The sequence below is a fragment of the Diceros bicornis genome, chromosome 34 (genome assembly GCF_020826845.1).
Source record: "Diceros bicornis minor isolate mBicDic1 chromosome 34, mDicBic1.mat.cur, whole genome shotgun sequence".
Lineage (NCBI taxonomy): Eukaryota > Metazoa > Chordata > Mammalia > Perissodactyla > Rhinocerotidae > Diceros > Diceros bicornis.
This window is the reverse complement of record NC_080773.1, coordinates 19,629,846-19,654,562: the sequence shown is the minus strand read 5'-3', so window position 1 is coordinate 19,654,562 and position 24,717 is coordinate 19,629,846. Positions and strand designations below refer to the sequence as shown.

The following is a 24,717-nucleotide window of genomic DNA, read 5'->3' as shown; positions in this document are numbered from 1 at the left end:
TGCTTTGGCAGCCCGGGGTTCGCAGGGTCGGATCCTGGGTGCACACTGACACACCGCTTGTCAAGCCGTGCTGTGGCGGCGTCCCGTATAAAGTAGAGGAAGATAGGCACGGATGTTAGCTCAGGGCTAATCTTCCTCACAAAAAAATAAAATAAAATAATAAAGTTTAAAAAAAAAGCATAGTCATTTTATAGTATATGTCTGATAATCCGATCATCTGAAGTTTGGGGCCATCTACTCCTGTGGTTTGTTGTGTCTGCTGGCTCTCACTCGTGGTGGATTGTTCCCTCATGGGTGTTGAAATTACAGACTGTGGGATCATTTTCAACAGGGCTTTATCTGCTGGGAATCCATGTGGCCTTGTTGAGGGTACGACCCTGAAGAGTGATTTTCCTTTGCCTCTTCCCCTCTTTATTTCATAAACTGCTCCTTGAAGATTTTTGACAAAGCACAAGCATATGTTTCTTCTAAGTATTTTTTGACAAGTCGTAAAGCTACAGCATTGTTGTCGTCTGCAATGTCCAGTACAACTGCCACCGACCTCATATGACTATTTAAACTTAAATTTATTAATTAAAATTAAATAAAAATTAAGGATTCAGTTCCTCAGTCACACTAACCACTTTTCAAGTGCTCAGTGACCACATGTGGCTAGTGGCTACCATTTTTGGACAGTGCAGATAGGGAAGATTTGCATCACCAGAAAGTTCTATTGGATAGAGCTAATATACCACATTTCCGTCATCCAGAAGCTCCCTCGCTGTGCCTCTTCCCAGTCAATGCAAGTGTCCCCCTCCCTGTAAGGGGTAACCACAGTTCTGACTTCCATCACGTCAACTGGTTTTCATGAAGATACTTTAAAAATCAAACATTACTAACATAGTTATAGTGAGAAAAAGCAGTCACCTCTCCCCATTCTCCTGTCTGCTCTCGAGAGGCCACCTCTTTCAACTGCTTTAGCTATTTCTTCTGATATTTTCTTCCATGTTTCTAAGTAATATATTGACATTGCTATTTCATTTTTTGTTTAAATTATTTTATTGAGGTCATAATAGTTTATAACATTGTGTGATTTCAGGTGTACGTTACTATATTTCAGTTTATGTATAGACTGTATCATGCTTACCACCAATACTCTAGTTTTTATCCATCACCATACGTGTGTGCTCCTTTACCTCCTCCACACGCCACCCTAACCCCCTTCCCCTCTGGTAACCACTAATCTGTTCTCCTTATCCGTGTGTTTATCTTCCACATAGGAATGAAATCACACAGTGCTTGTCTTTCTCTGTCTGGCTTATTTTGCTTAACACAATACCCTCAAGGCCTATCCAGGTTGTTGCAAATGACACGATTTTGTCTTTTTTATGGCTGAGTAGTATTCCATTGTATATATATACACCAACTTAAGTATCCCTTCATGAGTTGATGGGACATTGCTGTTTCTTGATTTATCAGTTGTAGACATTTTCTACTGACTCCCTGGTACAGTACATGATGCTCGAGCTCTGTTAGGCTAATCCCACTTCACCCTCCCCAACAAAATCATATCAAAATTTTATACCAATCAATAGTTTTTACCATGTTGCGGTTATGTCAGTTTTTTTCACGCAGAGCCATGTAGTGTACTAGAATTTTCTCTCTTATACAAACTTTAAAATTCTTGAGAATTAATAATTACCTTTGTCACTTGCTTAATTTCATATGCATCTATACTTAATATTTTTCAAATGTTCCATTGAATCTTCCCTACTCCGAACAGTACACTCAATTTTTTTTTTCTCCCTGCTGAAATCCTCTCTCCTACTTGAATCTTGACTTGCTGCTCTCTAGGCCTACGCTAAGCTGTCCTGGGACTTCCCCGAGTTGGACTCTGTTTCCTGGATCCCAAGTCTGTCTTTCTTGGTTGACTCTTCATTTTGCTGGAGCACATCCTCCAGTTGTTCCCTTAAAAGGGTGAAGAGGAGGTAAATATTTTTGAGTTCTTGTGCAACTAAATATATCTTCACTCTCCTCTCCCACTTTATTATAGTTTGGCTGGGTATAAAAGCCTGGGTTGGAAATATAAGCATCCTTTGTCATTCGAATCTATTTGCTTCTTGAGTTGGAATGCAAGTCTGGATAACAAGGGATACCTGTTTTATTTTTTTCCCTTAGATTTGTTTCCATTCTCCCTTTCTTTTGAACTTGTATTTGACTTGCTTTTTTCCTGGAAGCTTTTGAGATCTTCTCTCTTTCTCTGGTTCTGAAATTTCAGGATGAGTTGCCTACTGTAGTCTTTATTCATTAATCATCCTCACCCTAAGTCTGTCCTTTCAATGTGGAGATTCAGGCCCTTTGGTTCTGGGAAACTTTCTTACATATGTCTGTATTGATTTCTTCCCCTTAATTTTCTTGCTCTCTTTTTCTGGAACTTTTATTATATGGATGCTGGATCGTCTGGTGTGAGCCTTCAGTTTTCTTATCTTTTTGCTACTATTTTCCATCCCTTTGTTAATTTTCCCTTACTTTCTAGGAAATTTCCTTGACCTTGTCTTCTAATCCTTCTGTTAAAATTTACATTTTATCTATTATTTTGAATTCCCAAGAACTCTTTCTTGTTATTTAATCATTCATTTTTTCATAGCCTCCAGTTCTTATTTTATATATATATATTTTGTGTGTGTGAGGAAGATCGGCTCTGGGCTAACATCCATGCCCATCTTCCTCTACTTTATATGGGATGCCGCCACAGCATGGCCTGACAAGCAGTGTGTCGGTGCACGCCTGGGATCCAGACTGGCGAACCCTGGGCCATCGCAGTGGAGCGCCCGCACTTAACCACTTGTGCCACTGGGCCGGCCCCTCTTATTTTATAAATGTGATATCTTCCATTATCTTGCTAGGTAGTTTTAAAAAGTACTTTAGTTACAGGTGGTTTATGTGTTTGTTTTGTAGCTTTCTTCTTTTCCTGTATAATATTTGTTTTTTCTGGGCGTTTTTTTTTTTGTATGTGTTTACACTAATCTGACCTCTCTTTTTCATAACAAAGATATGTTAGTTTCCTATCATTGCTGTAACAAGTTACCACAAACTTGGTAGCTTAAATAGCACAGATTTATTATCTTATAATTCTGGAACTCAGAAGTCTGAAATGGGTCCCAGTGGGCTAAAATCAAGGTGTTGTCAGGGTCATGTTCCTTTCAAAGGCTCTAGAGGAGAATCTATTTCCTTGACTTTTCCAGTTTCTAGAGGCTGCCTGGATTTCCACCAATAGTCTGTTTACGATGATTTAGGTATTCTCTAAGATGATAGAGGTTTTCTCTATCTTGTTCCTCACTTACTTCTGAGTCCCCACTAGCAGAACTGTTAACATCCATATTTCTACTAACAGTCTGTTCAAGGCAATCTAGCCTTTTTCCATCAATCTTTTAAATGTTCTTCCAGCCTCTGCCCATTGCCCAATTTGAAATCCACTTCCACATTTTTAGGTATTTGTGACAGCAGCGGACCCCACTTCCACTACCAAAATCTGTACTAGATTCTCATTGCTGTTGTAACAAATTACCACGAACTTGGAGGCTTAAACAATACAAACGCATTATCTTACAGTCTGGAGGTCAGATATATGAAACAGGTCTCACTGAACTGAAATCAAGGTGTCAGCAGGGCTGAGTTCCTTTCTGGAGACTCAAGGGAAGAAGAATTTTTTCCTTGCCTCTTCCAGCTTCTAGAAGCTGCCTATGTTCCTTGGTTCATGGCCCCCTTCCATCTTCAAAACCAGTACCTGTGGGCCGGCTCCGTGGCTTGGCGGTTAAGTGCGCGTGCTCTGATGCTGGCGGCCCGGGGTCGGATCCCGGGCGCGCCCCAAGGCACAACTTCTCCGACCAACCCGAGGCCGAGTCCCACGTACAGCAACTAGAAGGATGTGAACCTATGACATACAACTATCTACTGGGGCTTTGGGGGGAAAAAGATGAATAAATAAAATCTTTAAAAAAAAAAACAACAACAACCAGTACCTGTATCACTCCCATCTCTTGCTTCCATTGTCACCTCTCCTTTTCTGACTCTGACCCTCCTGACTCCCTCTTTCACTTATAAGGACCCTTGTGAGTATATTGGGTCCACCCAGATAATCCGGGATAATCTCCTCATCTCTAGCTCCTTAACTTAATCACATTTGCAAAGTCCTTTTTGCCACATAAAGTAGCGAAGGAGAACAAGCAAACAAGGAGACAGAATTCCCTGCCTTCAAATTCAAATACCGTCTGGACCTTTGATGCTATTAAGCAGTGATTACTACTTTCTTTGAGGTCTGCTGATGATATTGTGGTTGTTTTTACAAAGAGTCCTTCCTTTCAGAGATACCTCTGAAATAATTCTTGATGAAACGATACAATGTCCAGGATTTGCTTCAAAGTAATTGACTGGTGGGAGGGGAAATGGTTGGGGTGTAGATGAAGCGAGATCAGCCTTGAGCTGAAAATTGATGAAGCGTAGTCTATGTGGGGCTTCACTACCCCTACTCTCCAAACTTTCGTGTCCGTTTGAAACTGTCCTTAAGAAACAGTTGTAAAATGCCTCTGCAATCGTACAGCCGGCATTCTAGTGGAAGAGACAGACAATAAACAAAATAATAAGCAAAGAATATATTGTATCAGATGCGGATCACTGTTATAGAAAAAACTAAAGCAGGAGAGGTTATATTGCACCTGAATGGGAGATGTACTTGTTTCCTAGGGCTGCTGCATGGGCTGAAATCAAGGTGTTGGCAGGGCCGCCCTCCCTCTGGAGTCTCTAGCGGATAATTGGTTTCCTGGCCTTTTCCGGCTTCTCGAGCTGCATTCTTTGCATTCCTTGGCTCTGTCCCCTTCCTCCATCTTCAAAGCCTGCAGCCTAGCATCTCGCTTCAGTGTCACATTGCCTCTGTTTCTGTCCTACTGTTGAATCTCCCTTTATAAGGACACTCGTGATTACATTTAGGGCACACCTGAACGTCTCAGGATCCTTAACTTCATCCCTCCTGCCAAGTTGCTTTTGCCATGTAAGGGAACATTCACAGGTTCCAAGGATCAGGGTCTGGAGATCTCTGGGGACCATCATCCAGCCTACCCAGGCAGTATTGCAATTTAAATAAAGTGGTCAGGGAAGGCCTCTCTGAGGAGTCGATCTTTGAGGAAAGCTTGAAGGGGGTGAGGGAGGAAGCCATGCAGCAGTGCGGGGAAGAGCCTTCCAGACAGAGGGAGCAGCAAAGGCCAAGCGGAGGCAGGTGTCAGTCATTCTAGGATGGCTCCAATCATCCCTGCCTCCTGGTGTTCACCCCCTTGAGTAAGCCCTCTTATGATGATGGGCTGATGTGGGGATGGATCTAAGGAAGAACACAGTGAACGTGATGGACTAGGCCTTCCGACATTAAGTTACAAAAGACAGTGGCTTCCGTCTTGCTCACATCTCTCGCTGTCTCCTCTGGCTTTCTCACTTTGATAAAGCAGCTGCCCTCAGAGATGCCCACGCACCAGGAACCTGAGGGTGGCCCCCCCAGCCAACAGCCAGCAAGGAAATGCATCCTGCCAGCAACCACCTGGTGAGCTCAGTGGTGAATCATTTCCCTACTGAGCTGGGATAACTGCAGCTTCATTCAATTCCTGACCTACAGAGTCCATGAGATGATAAATGCTGTCATTCTCAACCATGACATTTGGGGGGTAATTTGTTATGCAGATTAGCCAACTAATGCAGGCCAGATGCCTGGGCGGAAGAGCCAGGAGGCCAAGTGTGGCTGGAAGGAGTGGGTGAGGGGGACAGCAGTGGGAGATGACGTCAGCCAGATGGCAGGACACTTAGCACAGTGCTTGGCGCATGTAAGTTCAATACTCGATTTCATTTTCTTAACGTCTTGGTTTGAAGATGTCTTCCCCACTTTAACAGAGTAACCAGAGCTGGGATGGGGGATCCCAGAGAGGGTGCCTGACCCATCCTGGGGGGTCAGGGAGGGCTTCCTGGAGGAGGGGACATCTCTTTGAGACCTGAAGGTGAGCAGTAGGAGTGAGGCAGGGCAAGGTTGGGAGACGATGCTGCAGGCAAAGAGGAGACCACTGGAGGCCAGTGGAAAGCAGAGGAGTGAGCAGCAGGATGGGGCTGGAATGCAGAATGGGGAGCATGAACTCCTCCAAAACAGAAGGCATAACCATGACTTACTCCTAGCCACCCGAAGTCACGTGTGTTTGTTCTTCCCAGTCTGTTCTCCTTGTACGTGCTACTGCAAGGAGCATCTCTGTGTGTGTAGCTTTTCCCACCGAGCATTTCTTCAGTTAAGGCTCAAGGTGAAGTTGGTGACCTCATTAACTGGCTCCACACCCGTCCCCACCATCACCACCATTATGAGTTCTACCAGCTCCCGAGGATCCATTTTTAGAACTTTTGTCTAACTTTGGAAGTATAGTCTCATTTGGATGACTGTATAGTAAATGTCACTTGTTGATGTAGATATCACATCCCCATTTTAGAGGTGAAAAAACTGAGTCTCAGAGAAAAACTTTCCCAGGCTTTGCAGCCAGATCAGGTGCTGCACCTATCCCATTTCCATCCCAGCCCTGCCTGCTCTGGGTCACCCCTGGACATGTCCATCTCCCCCACTGGACTGGGCTGAGGCTGTCTCGGTCACTGCTGTGTGCCTTTTGCCACCCAGAACAGGGTGTGCAGAGAGCAGGGGCTCGGGGAATATACGACGAGTGAATGAATGAACGAATGAAAGAAAGTGAGGCGATTATGAAGGAAGCCACAACCTTGGCGTGGCCCACTGCCTCCTGCCTCCTGTCTCTCTCGCTGAGCCCTGTGGTTGTATCAACAGAGCTCTTTTCTCTAATCCCTGCTAAAACCCCTTTCCTTCTCTGCCCAGATCAACTGCAGAATCCATCATACACACAGACAGACACACAGAAAGTAGGATAAAATGGGCTTTGGGCAACTCATCTCACCTCTCTGAACCTGTTTTTTCATCTGTAAAATGGGGATAATAAAAGCATGTCATTTATAGGACTGTCATGAGGATTAAGTGACATAATTCTTCTCTCTGCTACCCTAGCCTCAGCCACCGACTGGCTCCTGACTGTTTGCCAGTCGTTGTCCCTCCAGTTCACGTGCCACAGGGCACCCAAAGGGAATTATGGGTTCAAAATGCACATTTGATCATTTCCCTTCCCTGCTTAGTTACTCTCTCAACAAATGTTTATTAAGCCCCTACTGTGTGCCAGGCATGGTAGCAGGCACTGCAGCTATAGTAGTGAATCAAGTGGACAAATTCCCTGTCTGTACGGAGCTGACTTTCTAAACAAAATAAGTCAAATATTCAGTATGTCAGATGGTTAGATGGGCTCTGAAGAAAAAAAAAGCAGGGGAGATACAGCGTAGTGTGTGTTCGTGTGTGTGCAGGGGTTGAGTTTCATTTGGTGGTTGGGGAAGGCCTCCTAGAAGGTGACCCTTGAGCAAAGACCTGGAGAAGGTGAGTAGATCAGCCATGTGGACATCAGGGGAAAGAGCATTCCAGGCAGAGGGAAGAGCAGGTGCAAAGGCCCTGAGGTAGGAAGTGTCTCATGCATTTTTGGAAACAGCAAGGAGGATAACGTTGCTGAAACAGAATGAACTGAGGGAGAGAAGAGGAGATTAGAGAGAGGTAAGTTGGGTTGGTGTGGGCATGATGAGGGGGTCAGCTAGTTAGAGAGAGCTCTCTGTAGGCCGCTGTAAAACTTTTTGATCTGGCCCTGCCCGGCCCTCCAGCTGCTTCTCTCTACTCTCTGTCCTTGCTGAATTCCACCACACAGCACTCCGTTCAGCCCTTTGAGGTAACAGCTTTCTTCTGTCCTCAGAGCTTTTATATACGTGTAGTGTTCCCTCTGCCTGGAACACCCTTTCCACTTCCCTCATCCATCCCCCTTGGCTGGTTGGTTCCTTCTCATACTTCCTGTCTCTACTCAAACCTCATTTCCTCAAAGAAACCTTCGGTGACCACTGTTCTGGTCAACACTCACACCCCACAGTTGACCGCAGGCTTCTGTACACAGCCCTTATGGTTGCCTGAAAATTTTCTTCGCAGCACTTGTCATCATATATTTATTTGTATGTTTAGTATCTGTTCTTTGAGGACAGGAACAGGGGCTGTCTTGGTCACCTCTGTGTTCCCAGGGCCTAACAGGGGGTCAGGCATACAGAAGATGCCCCATAGCTAGTTGTTGAACGAACACATAAAAGCTACTAGCATTCATTGAATGCTTAGTATGTGCTAAGCCCAGTTTTAACTGCTTTATGTGGGTTAATTAAGCATCATCTACATTGTAGATAACCTAATTGTTCCTACTTTGCAGAAGAGAAAATGGAACCCCAGAGAAATTAAGTAATTTGAGCAAGGTCACACAGAGAGTGGAGCCAGGATTTCGACCCAGGCCTTCTGGTTCCAGACTCCACACCTTAACCACCAAACCACACCACCTTTCCATTACTGGCTGATTAAGACGTCTGGCACAGTATTTGGCAAACAGCAGGAGCTCAATAAATGGGAGGAGTTATTTATCCCAGAGAGGTCTAGGACACAGCAGGCGTTTTATAAGTGCATGTTTTTCTGGTGTCGCGAAGCCACTCCTAACTCATGGGCCCCGAAGGAGTCCCCACTTTCTCTGTAATTTTCCCTAAGATTCTATTCGCTACTCAAACAATCCGGGCAGATGCAGAAAGAAAGAATCCTAACAAGTGGGATCGATTCTCTCGGTTCTCTTCCCTCCATGTTTTGTTCTTGGTACTCGGCGATCCTCAGAGACGCCTCCGGCCCCGCCTCTCCCGGGAGCCCGCCCTCCCATTGCCGTGCGCACGCGCATTATCCCGATTGGCTCCGCCCCACTGGAGTGACGGGCAGGATAAGCCAATGGCGTCATGAGAAAGATGGAGAGGCCGTTCGAGGACGCCCACGGATCCTGCCTCTGACTGAATATTCATGAGGGAGGCGGGCCGACGCCGCTTCACTCCGCGGCCGGCGCCATGAAGTGAGAGGGGGTCGGGATGCGCGGCTCGCGAGCGGGCGTGGGGGTCTGGAGGATCGGGGGGCCGGGGGCCGCGCCTGGGGCCCCAGAGGGCCAAGGAGAGGCTGCAGGGGTGGGGGTGGGTACCCACGAGGCCGTAACGGGGATGGTCAGCGAGGAGATGCCGGGGACCCGGAGGCTTCTGGGAACTGGGGGATGGCCGGGGGGACCGGCGGGTCTGTCGGACGACAGGGGAGTTTGGGGGCTGCCTAAGGGGACGGGCGACTGACCCGGCAGTCCCCGCCGCCAGGCTCAACGTGGACGGGCTGCTGGTCTACTTCCCCTACGACTACATCTACCCGGAGCAGTTCTCCTACATGCTGGAGCTTAAGCGCACGCTGGACGCCAAGGTGGGTGGGCCGGCCGCCGCTGCCCACCTGACCGGGGGGCTGCCCCACGGGCGTCTGGAGACTGCAGCACGTCTAGATTTTAGAAACCTGAGGTCCTAGGGAGCCAGCACTCCCAACCCTCCCGTTATCTTACATAATAATAGTTCATAATAGTAGCCACCAACAGTTATCGAAGGCTGAGCTGCTCAGTGGTTAGGAATGTATAAACTTTGGAGTCGGCTGCCTGGGTTGGAATCCTGGACCCACAGCTGTGTGCCCTTGGGTCAATCACTTAATCTCCCCGTTCCAGTTTTCACCTCTGTAAAATGGCCATAGTAATAGTACCTACCTCGGAGGTTATGTCAGGGTTATATGAGTTAATTCACTCAGGCAGACAGTGGTTCTCAACTGGGGACCATCTTGCCCCCCAGAGGACATTGGCAGTGTCTGGAGACATTCCTGGTTGTCATACGGGTCGAGGGGTGCTACTGGCATCTAGTAGGTAGAGGCCATGGATGCTGCTAAACATCCTACAGTGCATAGGACAGCCCTCCGCAAGCATTATCTGGCCCCAAAATGTCAATAGAGCCAAGGTTGAGAAACCCTAATGTAAGACGCTTAGAAGTAGTGCCAGGCACAAAGTGAGTGCTGTGGAAGTGTTTGTGAAATTAAAAGGAAAAGGGGTCACTATATTTCAGATGCTAGGTATTTAACCCCCAGTTGCTCATTAATCCTCATAGTTATGCTATGAAGAAGTGCTTATGAGGCCCATTTTAAAGATGAAGGAACTGAGGCCAGAAAGGCAGAAGCGGGTTTAAACCCACTGCCCCTGGGGCCCAGACTTTTAGCTGCTGTGTTGTCCTGCTATTCCAAGATGATGGCATTCTGGAGAGGAGGTCCCCAGAATTTGTGTCCCTGAAGTTCTGAGAGCCTGTGTCTTGTCCCTGCCACCCTCAACACACAGGGTCATGGAGTGCTGGAGATGCCCTCGGGCACCGGGAAGACAGTGTCCCTGTTGGCCCTGATCATGGCATACCAGCGGGTGAGTGACCCAGTGGGCCCGTGTAGGGGAAAGAGGGAGCAGGCTGGACAGGGGCTGAGGCCATTGTCGTCGGCAGGCTTATCCGCTGGAGGTGACTAAACTCATCTACTGCTCGAGGACTGTGCCTGAGATTGAGAAGGTGAGCCAGGCCCAATCCCAGTGCTCCTGGACCTGTTGGTCCCCCTGGTGGTGGCCATCACAGCTTTGGGGGCGCTTGGGAAGCTGGGGAAGGGTTGGGGCCTGGCTGGGCAGGGGCTTTGTGCTTTCAACGAGGCTGAGTCCCCCCTCCCTCCTCGACCGGACCAGGTGATCGAGGAGCTTCGAAAGTTGCTCAACTTCTACGAGAAGCAGGAGGGCGAGAAGCTGCAGTTTTTGGGGCTGGCTCTGAGCTCCCGGAAGAACCTGTGTATTCATCCTGAGGTGAGCGCCCATTTTTCCCCTCGCCCTAAGCCTCGGGGCTGAGGAAACTCTTCCATCCAACCAGGAGTCCTAGATCCGCAGACCAGACCTGTCAGGGAGGTATGCAGGGGCCACACACAGACTTCTCTTCTCGCTCATCAGATTCCCACTCATCATTCACGGCCCAGGCAAGCACACCTCCTCCGGGGAGACTTCCCACTTCCCCCAGCCTGGGAGAGGTTAAAAAGGCAGCTCCTGGAGTCTGGGAGGCCTGCTTTCCTGGCTCTGCAACTTATTAGCCGTGTGCTCTTGGATGGGAGATTTCTACTGTGTAGGCCTCAGTCTTCCTTTCTGTAAAATGGGGATAATTCATTACCTTCTTCATATAGTTGTTGATAAGATTGGGCAAGGGGGCTGGAGGGTGGGCAAAATGGGTGAAGGGGGTCAAAAAGTACAAACTTCCAGTTATAAAATAAATAAGTCCTGGGGATGTAATGTACAGCAAGGTGACTATAGTTAATAATACAGGGCCGGCCCCGTGGCTTGGCGGTTAAGTGCGCGTGCTCCGCTGCTGGCGGCCCGGGTTCAGATCCCGGGCGCACACCGACGCACTGCTTCTCCGGCCATGCTGAGGCCGCGTCCCACATACAGCAACTAGAAGGATGTGCAGCTATGACATACAACTATCTACTGGGGCTTTGGGGGGAAAAATAAATAAATAAAATCTTTAAAAAAAATAATACTGTATTGTATATTTGAAAGTTGCTAAGAGAATAGGTCTTAAAAGTTCTCATCATAAGCAAAAGAATTGTAACAATACGTGGTGATAGATGTTAACTAGATTCATTGTGCTGATCATTTCGCAATATATACAAATATCAAATCATTATGTTGTACACCTGAAACTAATATAATGTCGTATGCCAATAATAGCTCAATAATAAAAAAAAAAGATTGGGCCAGATAATGCATATAGCCCTTAGCATGTGCAAAGAGCTAAAAGACTATTAGAAATTATGATATTAATATATAATAATGTATGACACATAGAATATTAGTTGTTATTAAATTATGTTACCAAACTATTGGGTTCCCTGTGCACCAGACACTGTTCTAAGCACTTAATGTGTGGTAACTCATGGAATATCTATTATGTAACATTATTTGTAGGAATATATGAGAAATGATATATATGATGAATGATAATTAAAGAGAAGTAGCACAGGCTTTGGCGACTGATGAAATGAGAAGGGGAGAGGGAAGGGGCAGCAGCCTCAGAGCCTTCCCTTGGCGAAGGAAAGGTTTTATTTTTTTTTTGTGAGGAAGATCAGCCCTGAGCTAACATCCATGCCAATCCTCCTCTTTTTGCTGAGGAAGACCAGCTCTGAGTTAACATCTATTGCCAATCCTCCTCCTTTTTTTCTCCAAAGCCCCAGTAGATAGTTGTATAGTTGCACATCCTTCTAGTTGCTGCATGTGGGACGCGGCCTCAGCATGGCTGGAGAAGCGGTGCGTTGGTGTGCACCCAGGATCCAAACCTGGGCCGCCAGTAGCGGAGCGCACGCACTTAACCGCTAAGCCACCGGGCCGGCCCCAAGGTTTTATTCTGAGGAAAGACAGCCCTGGGCTGTGGTGGTGCCACCAGCAGAGCCTCGGAGGGTACAGGGCAGGGTGAAGGCAAGGCAGGTTCTCAGACTGTGCGACCAGAACCTCCTCTGATTCTTAGACCTCGCCAAGGTTCTGGCTGTTTTAGCATTTTAAAAGATAAAGCAGGGCCGGCCCAGTGGCTTAGTGGTTGAGTGCGCACTCTCCGCTGCTGGCGGCCCGGGTTCGGATCCCGGGCGCGCACCGACGCACCGCTGCTCCGGCCATGCTGAGGCCGCGTCCCACATACAGCAACTAGAAGGATGTGCAACTGTGACGTACAACTATCTACTGGGGCTTTGGGGGGAAAAAAAAAGATAAAGCAGTTATCCTCAATTTATATGCTAAAGAATCTTCAAGGCTTAATTTTTTTTTATTGAGGTCTAATTGACATATAACATTATATTAGTTTCAGGTTAGAACATAACGATTTGATATTTGTATACATTGCAAGATGATCACCACAATAAGTCTAGTTAATGTCTGTCACCTATGTAGTTACAAAAATTTTTTTTTCTTGTGATGAGAACTTTTAAGATCTACTGTCTTAGCAACTTTCAAATATACAGTACAGCATTATTAACTATAGTCACCATGCTGTACATTACATTCCCATGACTTAGTTATTTTGTACCTGAAAGTTTATACCTTTTGACCCATTTCATCCACCCCCTGCCCCCCTCATCTATTCTCTGTATCTATGAGTTTGTTTGGTTTGTGTTTTTAGATTCCACATATAAGTGAGTTCATAAGATATTTGTCTTTCTCTCTCTGACTTATTTCACTTAGCATAATGCCCTCAAGGTCCATCTATGTTGTCGCAAATGGCAAGATTTCCTTCTTTTTTATCGCTGAATAATATCCTATTGTATATAGGGCTTAATGTTTTAAAAATAATAATTTGAAGAGTCGAACAATCTTACCACTCTTGCGTCTCTGCCGTGAGTTCCCAAGTGTCTTAACTGTTTAATAATGAAACAGGTTGAGGTTCGAGTTTTCCAAAAATCCCCGAGTCTCACCCCGGATGGGCCAGGACAGCCTCCCATCCCACCTAGCTGTGAGGTGAGCCCCCAGTTCCAGGACTAGTTAGGCTCCTCGGCCTGTCTCGGTGCTAAGATGCCCCTCGTCTGCCCAGGTGACGCCCTTGCGCTTTGGGAAGGACGTTGACGGGAAATGCCACAGCCTCACGGCCTCCTACGTGCGGGCGCAGTACCAGCAGGACCCCAGCCTGCCCCACTGCCGCTTCTACGAGGTGCCCACGGGGGGAGGGCCGAGGGAGGGAGGGCGAGCTGCTTGGGACGGCCAACCTCCCTGACCCGCAGGCTCCCTCTCGCCCCACCCAGGAATTTGACACCCATGGGCGCCAGGTCCCCCTCCCCGCTGGCATCTACAACCTGGATGACCTGAAGGCCCTGGGGAAGCGCCAGGGCTGGTGCCCGTACTTCCTTGCCCGCTACTCGGTGAGGAGGCTGGCGGGGTGGGCAGAGGGGCTTGTGTGAGGGTTACAGGCTGCCTGCCCATCTGTCTGCCTGTATCTCCCTGTGGGTCCATGTCTATATCTGGCAGTCTGTCTGTCTCAATCCGTTTACTTATATTCGTGCCTTGCCCGTGTCTCTCTCCTGTCTTACCCCTGTGGGCCTGGGAGGGAGTGACGGGGGTGGCAGGGCCCGGGGTGGGTGCTGGCAGGCGGGCTGGGGTAAGTGCCCTCCTCGGCCCCCAGATCCTGCACGCCAATGTGGTGGTGTACAGCTATCACTACCTCCTGGACCCCAAGATTGCAGACCAGGTGTCCAAGGAGCTGGCCCGCAAGGCCGTGGTGGTCTTTGACGAGGCCCACAACATCGGTGAGGAAGGCCCCAGATCCGGGGGGCAGGGGGCGTGGAGGGTGCCAGCCGCCAGCCCTTCAGGCTGCTCCCCTCTGCCTGGCGGAGCCGAGCCTCTCTGCCCTCTTCTCTAGACAACGTCTGCATCGACTCCATGAGTGTCAATATCACCCGCCGGACCCTCGACCGGTGCCAGGGCAACCTGGAGACCCTGCAGAAGACGGTGCTCAGGTCGGCTCTGGTGCCCACCCTGCCCCCAGGCCCCTGCTCTCTGCCTGACCTGCCCCCCGCCACCCCAATGCCCCGCAGGCGTCCCCGCCCGCCCACACGCCGTCTCCCGCAGGATCAAGGAGACAGATGAGCAGCGCCTGCGGGAGGAGTACCGGCGCCTGGTGGAGGGGCTGCGGGAGGCCAGCGTCGCCCGGGAGACGGACGCGCACCTGGCCAACCCGGTGCTGCCCGACGAGGTGCTGCAGGGTGAGCCGCCCGGCCCCCGGCCCCCAGCCCCCGCCCGTGCTCGCCGTCCCCGCGGCGCCTGACCCCCTCTCCCCGCAGAGGCGGTGCCCGGCTCCATCCGCACGGCCGAGCACTTCCTGGGCTTCCTGCGGCGCCTGCTGGAGTACGTCAAGTGGCGGCTGCGCGTGCAGCACGTGGTGCAGGAGAGCCCCCCCCGCCTTCCTGAGCGGCCTGGCCCAGCGCGTGTGCATCCAGCGCAAGCCCCTCAGGTGCGCCCGGTCCCTGCGGGGCGGGGGCCGAGCCTGGTCCTCCGAGCCGGGCCTGGGTCACCGCGTCGCCAGTGTCGGGAGACGCGAGGAGGGGGGGGGGCATGTGTGACACCGTTGGTTGGACAAGGTTGTGGGCGAGGTCCCTGCTGGTGCTGGGTCCCTGCGTTGGGTGGGGGCCTGGCAGGCAACACAGGGCTGGATCGGAGAATTTACCTGAAGCGAGTTTGATGGAGGACTGTTTATAGAGGGGGCAGGCAGCGGGGAGGACCCACAGGGGTGGTGAGGCCCCTGGGCACTTGTTAGAGCTCAGAGAGATTTCTACCCCAGGTCACCGGGGCAGGGCAGGGAGCGGCCCTGGAGAGGGGCTCCTGACGAGGCCCAGCAGGGTGGGAGCTGGGGGAAAATGCTGAGGACCCCTGGACCCGCGTCCCCTTACACCGGCGCTGCTAGTTGTCCCCCAAGCCTGAGGGCAGGCGCATCCCCATGATGCAATCTGGGGGGGGGTCAGTCTCCCCGGCACAGAGCAGGCAGAGAATGGACCTGGGAGTGGGGTGAGGCTTCCTGTACTTTCCCTTTGCTGTTTTGGATGTCACTGGTCTTCTCTGACCCTCAGTTTCCTCGTTTGAAAAGTTAGTAGGGGGTCATCTCCTTTACTCCCAGGTTTCTGTGGTGGTTAAATGAGAAAGCATGATACAAGTCACTTACCCTGTCTGAGGACTGACGAGGAGCTAAGCATTCTATGTTCCGTTTCTCATGGAATCTCAGTGCAGTGTCCCCGTGTTGCAGATGAGGACACGGGACCTGGAGAGGAGGGTCACACAGCACTGTGTGGGGTAGTCGTGCAGAGCCAGGTCTGTAGGGCTCTGAAGCCCCTGCCGCCCTGCCCCTGAGGGTGTGGGACGGCCCTCTGTGTGGCTTCCCTGGTCTCCCCTGGATGGGGGACTTGTGAGGGCAAAGAGAGGATCTTAGCCACTTGACACATGTTCCCCAAGTGACTGCTGTGTGCTGGGGACATGGGGGTGACCAAGACAGCTCTGGCCCTGCCTTCCTGGGCTCACCGTCCAGGGGGTGACAGACCTGTCCTAGACCAGGGATGACCCAGAATGGGCAGAACTGAGGTGGGGGAGCCCAGAGGGCTGAGGGAACACAGAGGGGGCACCTGACCCAGCAGGGGACCAGGTGGGCTTCCTGGAGGAGGGGATGCAGTGGGAACAAGAGAGAGATGGTCCCACCCCACCAACATCGTGAGAATCAGAGGAAGAAACATTAAATAACTATGAGATCGAGATCAGGGCAGGCTTCCTGGAGGAGGGGACTTGTGAGGGAAACAAAGGGATGAGACAGGGGCGACCCAGAGTGGGCAGGGCTGCGACAGGGGAGCCCTGAGGCTGGGGGATCACAGCCAGTGGGGAGGGGTAGAGAAGACAGATTTGAAGAAATCACGTTCAGGAGGCGAGTTTTAAACTTGCAGCCAGGCGGTCCTGCTCTGTGACCTGTCCCTGAGGGGTGAGAGCCTCAAGCCCGACTGTCAGCGTTGGTGGGTGGGTGGCCTTGCGTGTGCATGCGTGCTGTTGACGCAGTGTGTGTGAGGCTCCTCGAGGGGGCGTGAGATTGTGGGACTCTGACACCGTGTGTGTCACTGAGGGTGGGTGGCCAAGTGTGACAGGCGGTGTGAGAGGTTCTGGGCGTGAGCATGTGACCGTGTGGCCGTGCAGGATTCACATCGTGAAGTGGGAATCTGGGTGTGGTTGTGCGTCTCTGTTTTGACTGAGAACGTGCGTACGAGATAGTGTGACCACGTGTGACGTACGACCACGTACTCAGGTGTATGATTGTTGCTCTGTATGTGCCATCAAGCAGCGTGGCTGCTGACACAGAGGTGACCGAAACAGCCCCGGTCCCTGCCCTCCCGGAGCGCCCAGTGACCTGGGGAGACAGACACGTGGCCACGTGCTCTGTCCTGGCCGCTGGTCCTGGTCCTGCCTGCCCCCGCCCCCTGACTCCCTCGCCCCCACTCCAGATTTTGCGCCGAGCGCCTCCGCTCCCTCCTGTACACCCTGGAGATCGCCGACCTCGCCGACTTCTCCCCGCTCACCCTTCTCGCCAACTTCGCCACCCTCGTCAGCACCTACGCCAAGGGTAAGCCCCCCTCTTCCCGCCTCTGCTGGGGTCAGGGTCCCAGTGGAGTCCAGAGGGTTGGCTGTGGGACTCAAGACACACAGGACCCTGTAGGGCTGGGCTCGGGAGTTTGGGCTTTATTTTGAGGGCACTGGGGAGCCACGGACAGTTCTTGAGTGAGCGAGCCTCATGCTCAGGTTTGTATTCTCAAAGCTCCCTCTGGCTGTGGAGTGGAGAGGGATGGGGGCGGGCACTGGCCTGAGTGAGGCCAGAGAAGTTCTGTGGGGTCAGCTCACACTCTAGGGTGTGGTAAGGAGTTGTTCATTCTGCTCACGACGGCACTGGGGAGCCATGGCGGGTTCTGAGCAAGAGAGGAGCAGGGGCAGATTTGTGCTTTAGAAAGATTCTTCTGGCAGGGACTGGGGGCAGGAGACGAGGAGCCTGGGCCACGGCGGGAAGAGAAAAGGGAGGGCTGGAGAGAGATGAGGGAGGTAAAGAGGCTGGGCCTTGGTGCCTGGGACTGGGGAGCATGGGGGAGAGGGGTTGAGGATGGTGCTCAGGTTTCCAGCTTGCAGGGAGAGGGGAAGTGTCCCGGAGGCTTTATCGGTCCGCGGTCCCTCCCCGTCCTCAGCTTTAAGCTGGCCGAGGGCTCAGTCTGATCCCCGGGGATTACTCCTCTATCCGGGAAACCAGGTCAGGCCCGCCTGACATCCTGCAGCCGGGCCGGGCTCAGCAGGAGGACGGGGAGTCCGTCCCCCCACCCCAGGGCCGATCAGCAGCAAGTCCCGCTGGAAGCTTCCTTCTTTGTCCGTCCCTCTGTCCCACCATCTTCCCTCTCTGGCTTTCTCCTCTCCTCCCCACTCCCCTGTGTACCAACACCTCAGTCTTGTACCTGGAACATCGTTCCCCATCTTTCTCAGTCCCCAGCTACCTCCCCATCATCCATCAGTTCTCGGCTCAGTAGAGATGTCCCCTCCTCCAGGAAGCCCTCTCTGATGCCCAGGGTGCATCAGGCCCCCTCCCGTGGGCTCCCCTGTCCCAGCCCTGCACTCTGAGTGGTCACTCTGGGGACAGGTCTGTCCCCATCACTGGACTGTGAGCCCTGAGAGGGCAGGGCCAGAGCTGTCTCGGTCACTGCTGTGTCCCCAGCACAGGGCTGGGCACAGAGGACTTGATTTTTTTTAAGTGAAATTGAATATGTGAATTCATTCATTCATCTATTTGTTCAACAAATGGGCCAGGCCCAACACTGGGGAGGCTCAGGAACCAAGAAAGACCTCAGTCCTGACCTCCTGGAACTTATATTGTAGAGGAGAAGACAGGGAGCAAAGACACAAACAAATAAGGAAGATGATTCAGGAAGCAATAGTTTTCCTGAGAAACAAATATGTTACCGTGTTGGAGCATGCCTGCAGTGGCCAGGGAAGGCCTTTCTGAGGAACTGACATCTGACCTGAGTCCCAGATGACCAAATGAAGCCAACCACCTTGGGAAGCTTTCCAGGCAGTGGGGCCAGCAAGTGCAAAGGCCCTGGGGTGGAGGGAGCCTGGTGGTTTGTGAAAGTTAGGTAGGAGGCCCGTGAGCAAGGAGGAAATGGGTTCTTTTGGCAGGGCCCCACAGACGATTCTGGACCCCGGGAGGGGTGTGGGGTGCCATGGGGGGCTTCTGACTCAGGAGCTCCCAGGGTGCCTCTGACTGCTGTGAAGGGAGCAGGGGTGGGAGCTGGGAGCCCAGTGAGGAGGCGACTGCACTGGTCCAGACGGGTGGTGACGGCGGCTGGACTGGGGAGGGGCTGGGGGAAGTGCTCGGCCTGCAGATGGACTTTGGAGACAGAGCTGACTGGCCTCCTGGGGCTTAGACAGAAAGATGGTAGGAGAAGGCTCGAGGCCTTGGGGTGGGCCCTGCGATGCTGGGGGTCTGTGGAGGAACCTTTGGTGCTCTCTGCTCGGGGTCCTCCATGGGTGTTTGCACAGGTGTCGGCCCTGGGGAGAGGCAGGCAGGTTGGGGTGTATTTTGGACTCGGCTGCCTGGGTTTTAGGCCTGGGCGGCTGGTGGCTGGTCCCCTTCACTAACGGGGGTGGGGGGTTTGGGGAATGGCCGGTGGGCATGGTTCTGCCTGGCGCCCAGGGAACCTCACCGGCCTCCTGTAGGTTTCACCATCATCATCGAGCCCTTTGATGACCGGACCCCGACCATTGCCAACCCCATCCTGCACTTCAGGTGAGACCCGACCCCTGGGGATGTGACGGACCGCGGGGGCCCAGCCCCCTGGCCTGGCCCTCACCTCAGCTTCCCACAGCTGCATGGACGCCTCGCTGGCCATCAAACCCGTGTTTGAGCGCTTCCAGTCTGTCATCATCACCTCCGGGGTGAGGACCCTTCCCCCCTACCCCAGCCCCCGCCTCCACCACGGAGCTCCTGGTTCCTGCCAGTCTCGCTGAGGTCCTTCCTGCTGTCCCTGCTGTAGACGCTGTCCCCGCTGGACATCTACCCCAAGATTCTGGACTTCCACCCCGTCACCATGGCAACCTTCACCATGACGCTGGCCCGGGTCTGCCTCTGCCCCATGGTGCGTGGGGGCCGGGTGCTGGGGGCGGGGCATGGGCGTGGGGCCGCCTTTCCTCCTCTGCCCCCTCCTCTGCGCAGCAGGAGAGCTTTACGGCTAAGGGCACAGGCTGGATTCAGAAGACCTGAGCTTGCTGCCGCCTCTCCCTGTGGGCGTGCCTCCCCGGCCTCAGTTTTCTCCTCTGTACAATGGGAAGGCCTCCTCCCTGTCTCCAGGGCGGTTGGGGAGATTCAGTGAGACAATGAGTGTAACGTGCTCCTGTGGCCGGGGGCCTGGCGTTGGTCAATGTGGCTTTGCCCGCTTCATCGTCCAGCCGTGACCTTAGTCAGTGACCCCTCTGCTCTGCCTCAGTCTCCTTCTCTGTACGACAGGCGTCAAACACAGGCCCTCAGTCCCTTCTCTGAAGCCCGTGGGCCAGATGGGTTTTAGAATTGAGAATTTTCCAGATGTTAGGAAGAAGGCACATGCTGTGCGGTATGCAGCACTCCAGTGGGGCCTGGGCAGCTCCCTGCAGTGAAGGTCCTGTTATATTTCAGCAGGAAGGCGTTTTGAAGAGTCAGACTGGGGGAGCTAAGTCAGGACTCTGAGTAGACTCAGGGTAGGGCAGGTTTGGCTACTATGAGTTTGTGCCAAACTGAAATATCTGGAGTTGCCAGGGTTTTCCGGCTTTTGGCATGGCCCCTCAGGGGCTGTGGACTGGTGACGAGCACGTGCTGCGTCCCGGTGCTGTGATTTCCGGTGGGGACGCACCAGCGGCTGTGGAGGTCGCGGTGCACAGCATCTCCTGGAACCGACCGGCCTGGCGGCTGGGGCTGGCCAGGGTGTGCCTGCTGGTTGGAAACGTGGACAGGCTTGGGGTCAGTTCTGTCTTTGCCGTTTAGTGCTGTGTGACCTTGGACAGGCGACTCACCTTCTCTGAACCTTTGGTCATTCATCTGTGCCATGCAGGTAACAGGGTAGCCGAGGTTCATTCAATGACTCCGTGTCTCTAGAAAGCTTAGAACAGCATGGCAGCCACCGGCCTCACTCATTGGAGCGGTTGTTGCTGCTTCACTTATTATGACCTCTCCTGCTCTCTCCAGATCATCGGCCGTGGCAACGACCAGGTGGCCATCAGCTCCAAATTTGAGACCCGGGAAGATATTGGTACGCTGCCCATGGGGGTGGTTTGTTTGGGTTACGACCAGGGAGGTGTATCAGAGTGGCTCAGTCACGCTGCAGTGACAGGTACCCCCAAATCAAAGTGGCTCAACACAGGGGTTCCTTCTTGCCCACAGACCCTGCCATTGTGGGTGGGCGGGGGCCTGTCCCCCGTCTCCTCTCTGGGAACCTCCACCGTTGGACAGGTCACGGCGGTGTGACATGTGACAGGAGGGGTCACGGTGAATTGTGCACTGGCTCATAAAGTGTTCACCCGGAGTGACACTCGGCCGCTCCCACACCCATTTCATTGGCCACGGCACGTCACGTGGCCACGCCTAACTTCAGGGCCAGAGAAGTGGCCTGTGTGCAAACACCCCTACAGACAGCCTCAGTGGGTTTCTGGGGACCCCAAGTCCAAGATGACATTAGACAGGAAAGCTGTGATGGGGGCGGGGCAGAGGACCCAGGCCAGGAGCGAGCCCAACCTCTGACCCCTGACAGCGGTGATCCGGAACTACGGGAACCTTCTGCTGGAGATGTCCGCCGTGGTCCCCGATGGCATCGTGGCCTTCTTCACCAGCTACCAGTACATGGAGAGCACCGTGGCCTCCTGGTACGAGCAGGTACGCCTGGCCACCCCGGCCCCCGCTCCCCTAAGGCCCCTCTCTCCCCAGTCGCGGCTCTGTTCCTCTGTGTTGGCTTCACGCCTCTTGTGTCTTAAATGGTGACGTGTATCAGGTGACAGGACAGTGTACAGAACACATACGAACAGTGTAAAGAAGTGTGCACCCCTTTGCCCCCTGCCCCCACATCCCGTTTAAGAACCAAAACATTAGCTGCCTCTGAGGGCCCCTCCTTCAAAGGCATACCTCTCAGGAGAGGTAACCACATCCGCCTTCTGGGTTCCCTATCTCCTCACTACTTTTTTGGGGGGTCACCGCCATCACTGTGTCCTTCCAGTATCTATGGCGTGGTGTGGAGACCCTGGGTAACAGCGTGACTGCTGGGTGCTGTGCTGTTAGAGGAAGGTTCTGGAGAATTAAGGCTGGACGGAGACCAGGGCAGGGAGTCTGCAAGAGCCCCTGCTGGGGAGTGTGTGGGCGAGGCCGTGGGGCATCTGGAAACGGGGTCACCACAGCCGGGCACTGGGCGGCCAGCAGGATGGGGTGGGGGAGGAGCTGTGTCCTTTCTGTTTCTGTGAGCACCATGGCCCCGCTCTCGGGGGTAGGTTAAAGCAAGGGCTTCTTTGGGGTGAGATGAGTGAACTTGGCTGATCCAAGCACCAGGGAATGGGGGGCGGGGGGGTGGGGGGGCACCTCGTCCTCTCACGGCAAAGCCCTCGGTCTTGTCCTCAGACGGGCTCTTTCCACACAGTGGGAAAGGCAGGTGCCGGCCACCGGAGCCCCACGTCCTGAGTGCCTTTGTGTCCTATTTAGGAAACCTTTGCCTACGCCAAGGTCACAAAGATAGTCTCCTGTGTTTCATTCTAGAAGCTGTGTAGTTTTAGCTTTCACATCTAGCTCTGTGAGGTACCTCTTTTGGGTGGTGTAAGGTTGGGGTCAAGGTTCATTCTCCCCCAAATGGCACAGGGGCCCATCTGTGTGGGGGGTGTTTTTGGACTGTCTGTTCTGTCCCACCGCTCCGTCCACGTGTCTGTCCTCGATCAGTACCACACGTCTCTGTTACAGTGTCCGTGAACTCTCCAGGCAGCAGCTCTGCCCGGCCCACATCACTCTCTGCACCAGTCACCGGCTGGGGTGGAGTGGCCCACCTGGCCGTCTTGGGCTATGTCTGCCCTACTTGTCTGCAAGATGGGGCGCGAGGATTCGTTCCCTACCTGGGTCACAGGGTTTCCCAAAAGAAGTGGGGCCGGCTGATTCCACCACCCTCCCTCCCTCCCCGATCTCTGCTGGGTACGCTGAGGCCTGGAGACAGAAGTGTCTGTCGCACGGGAATCTGTGGCACAGCTGAGTGTAGCCAGGGCACCGTGCCCTTAATCCAGCTTCCGCCAACCCGCCCCCTGACCTGCCCGAGTTCTTCTCTAGGGCATCCTTGAAAACATCCAGAGGAACAAGCTGCTCTTTATCGAGACCCAGGACGGGGCTGAGACCAGTGTCGCCCTGGAGAAGTACCAGGAGGTGGGTATGGAGGGGCGGGGGTGGGGGATGCTGCACCCGCTAGCGTGCCGAGCAGCCAAAGGAGGCGGCTCTGAGGGGACGCATCTCACGTCTTGGCCTCCCCAGGCCTGCGAGAACGGCCGTGGGGCCATCCTGCTCTCAGTGGCCCGAGGCAAGGTGTCCGAGGGGATCGACTTTGGTGAGTGGACTAGGCCCTCCCCTCCGCCAGCGCCTGCGTGGAGCTCTCGCCATGCCTGCTTCCCCAGGGGACCACCCACCCACAGCCTGGGCACGCAGAGGGCCCCCCTTCCCTCGTCCCTAGGGCCCGGCAGGGCCCTTGGAGCACATGCACTCTCTTCCTACTCACACTGCACGGCCTCCTGGGGCCCACTGGTGACCTCTCTCCTGCCCCCGTCCCCAGTGCACCACTACGGGCGGGCTGTCCTCATGTTCGGAGTCCCCTACGTCTACACCCAGAGCCGCATTCTCAAGGTGAGCGGTGCCTGGGGGTGCCTGGGGTCCACAGGGACGTGTGTGGTGTGGGGGAGGGGCAGGCAGGAAGGGACTGCTCCCCATTTTCTCGCCCCCCGCCCTCCTCGCCTGCAGGCGCGGCTGGAATACCTGCGGGACCAGTTCCAGATCCGCGAGAATGACTTTCTCACCTTCGATGCCATGCGCCACGCGGCCCAGTGTGTGGGTCGGGCCATCAGGGGCAAGACGGACTACGGCCTCATGATCTTCGCTGACAAGGTGCGGGTTCAGGGGCCTCTGCCACCCAGGCTGTCCCCGCGGTCGCTTTCCAGACGGGGAAGGGAGGGCCTGGCCCGGGCCCCCAGGGGGGTTCTGACGCCCGCCCTCTCCTGCCCTCCTGCTCAAAGCGGTTCGCCCGGGCGGACAAACGGGGGAAGCTGCCCCGCTGGATCCAGGAGCACCTCACGGACGCCAACCTCAACCTGACCGTCGACGAGGGGGTCCAGGTCGCCAAGTACTTCCTGAGGCAGATGGCACAGCCGTTCCACCGGGTGAGCCGGGGCAGCCTGCCCTCACCTCCCTTCACCCCCCGGGCTGAGCTCCTCCTCGGGGAGGTCCCTTGGCTTTCTCCCCGCGCCGCAACCCCCAGACTGCCTTCCACAAAGAGAGGTTTGTGTGCACCCACGTGCCAGGCCTGGGAACTGGGGGGAGAGTCGAGGGCCACAGCTGCCAGCGTGCATCTACCATAGATGAGCAGGTGCGCGGAGCCCGGGGCGCCGGGCAAGCTGGGCCTCGGGAAAGCCGATCCTTCTCTAGCTTGGACCCAACTCCCTGGCTGCCGCCTCCCTCGGGCCTGTCTTCTGTTTGCAGGAGGCTATGCTCTGCATTATATGGGTTTCCAGATTCAAACGTCCTGTCCCACAGGCCTTTGTGGGCCACTCCTGTCACTACTGGCCCCGAGTCTTGGACCCCGTGTCCCCATGGGGGCATGTGGGGAAGTGCAGCCGCCGTCTCGTCCCCAGCCCCTGGTCTGACCCCCTCTCCCCCCGCAGGAGGATCAGCTGGGTCTGTCCCTGCTCAGCCTGGAGCAGCTGCAGTCGGAGGAGACGCTGCGGAGGATAGAGCAGATTGCTCAGCAGCTGTAGTGTGAGGTGGGCCGGGCCATAAAAGGTGTTTGTGCGACTCCTGAGTCTTACCTGCCCTGGGTCCCAGCGGCTTGTAGGGAGCCTCAGGGGAGGGACTTGAAGGTCCTTGCTGGAAACCTCACAGACGTGGCTGGCTGCCAGATCT

The 24,717-nt window shown here is 53.7% G+C and overlaps 1 protein-coding gene across 1 annotated transcript; it reads left to right on the top strand.

Annotated features, from left to right (window-relative positions):
* Positions 1-8,981: 8,981 nt before the first annotated feature.
* ERCC2 (ERCC excision repair 2, TFIIH core complex helicase subunit) lies at positions 8,982-24,590 on the top strand. The gene is given in 24 exon segments (XM_058529579.1): positions 8,982-9,014; positions 9,301-9,400; positions 10,344-10,421; positions 10,498-10,560; positions 10,728-10,841; positions 13,600-13,716; positions 13,808-13,924; positions 14,185-14,308; positions 14,422-14,518; positions 14,631-14,764; positions 14,843-14,952; positions 14,954-15,012; positions 17,033-17,151; positions 19,281-19,350; positions 19,430-19,499; positions 19,598-19,699; positions 20,779-20,842; positions 21,341-21,462; positions 22,885-22,977; positions 23,083-23,155; positions 23,378-23,448; positions 23,563-23,706; positions 23,835-23,978; positions 24,480-24,590. Coding segments are annotated over 24 exon segments (2,283 nt in total). The 5' UTR covers positions 8,982-9,009; the 3' UTR covers positions 24,573-24,590.
* Positions 24,591-24,717: the final 127 nt, after the last annotated feature.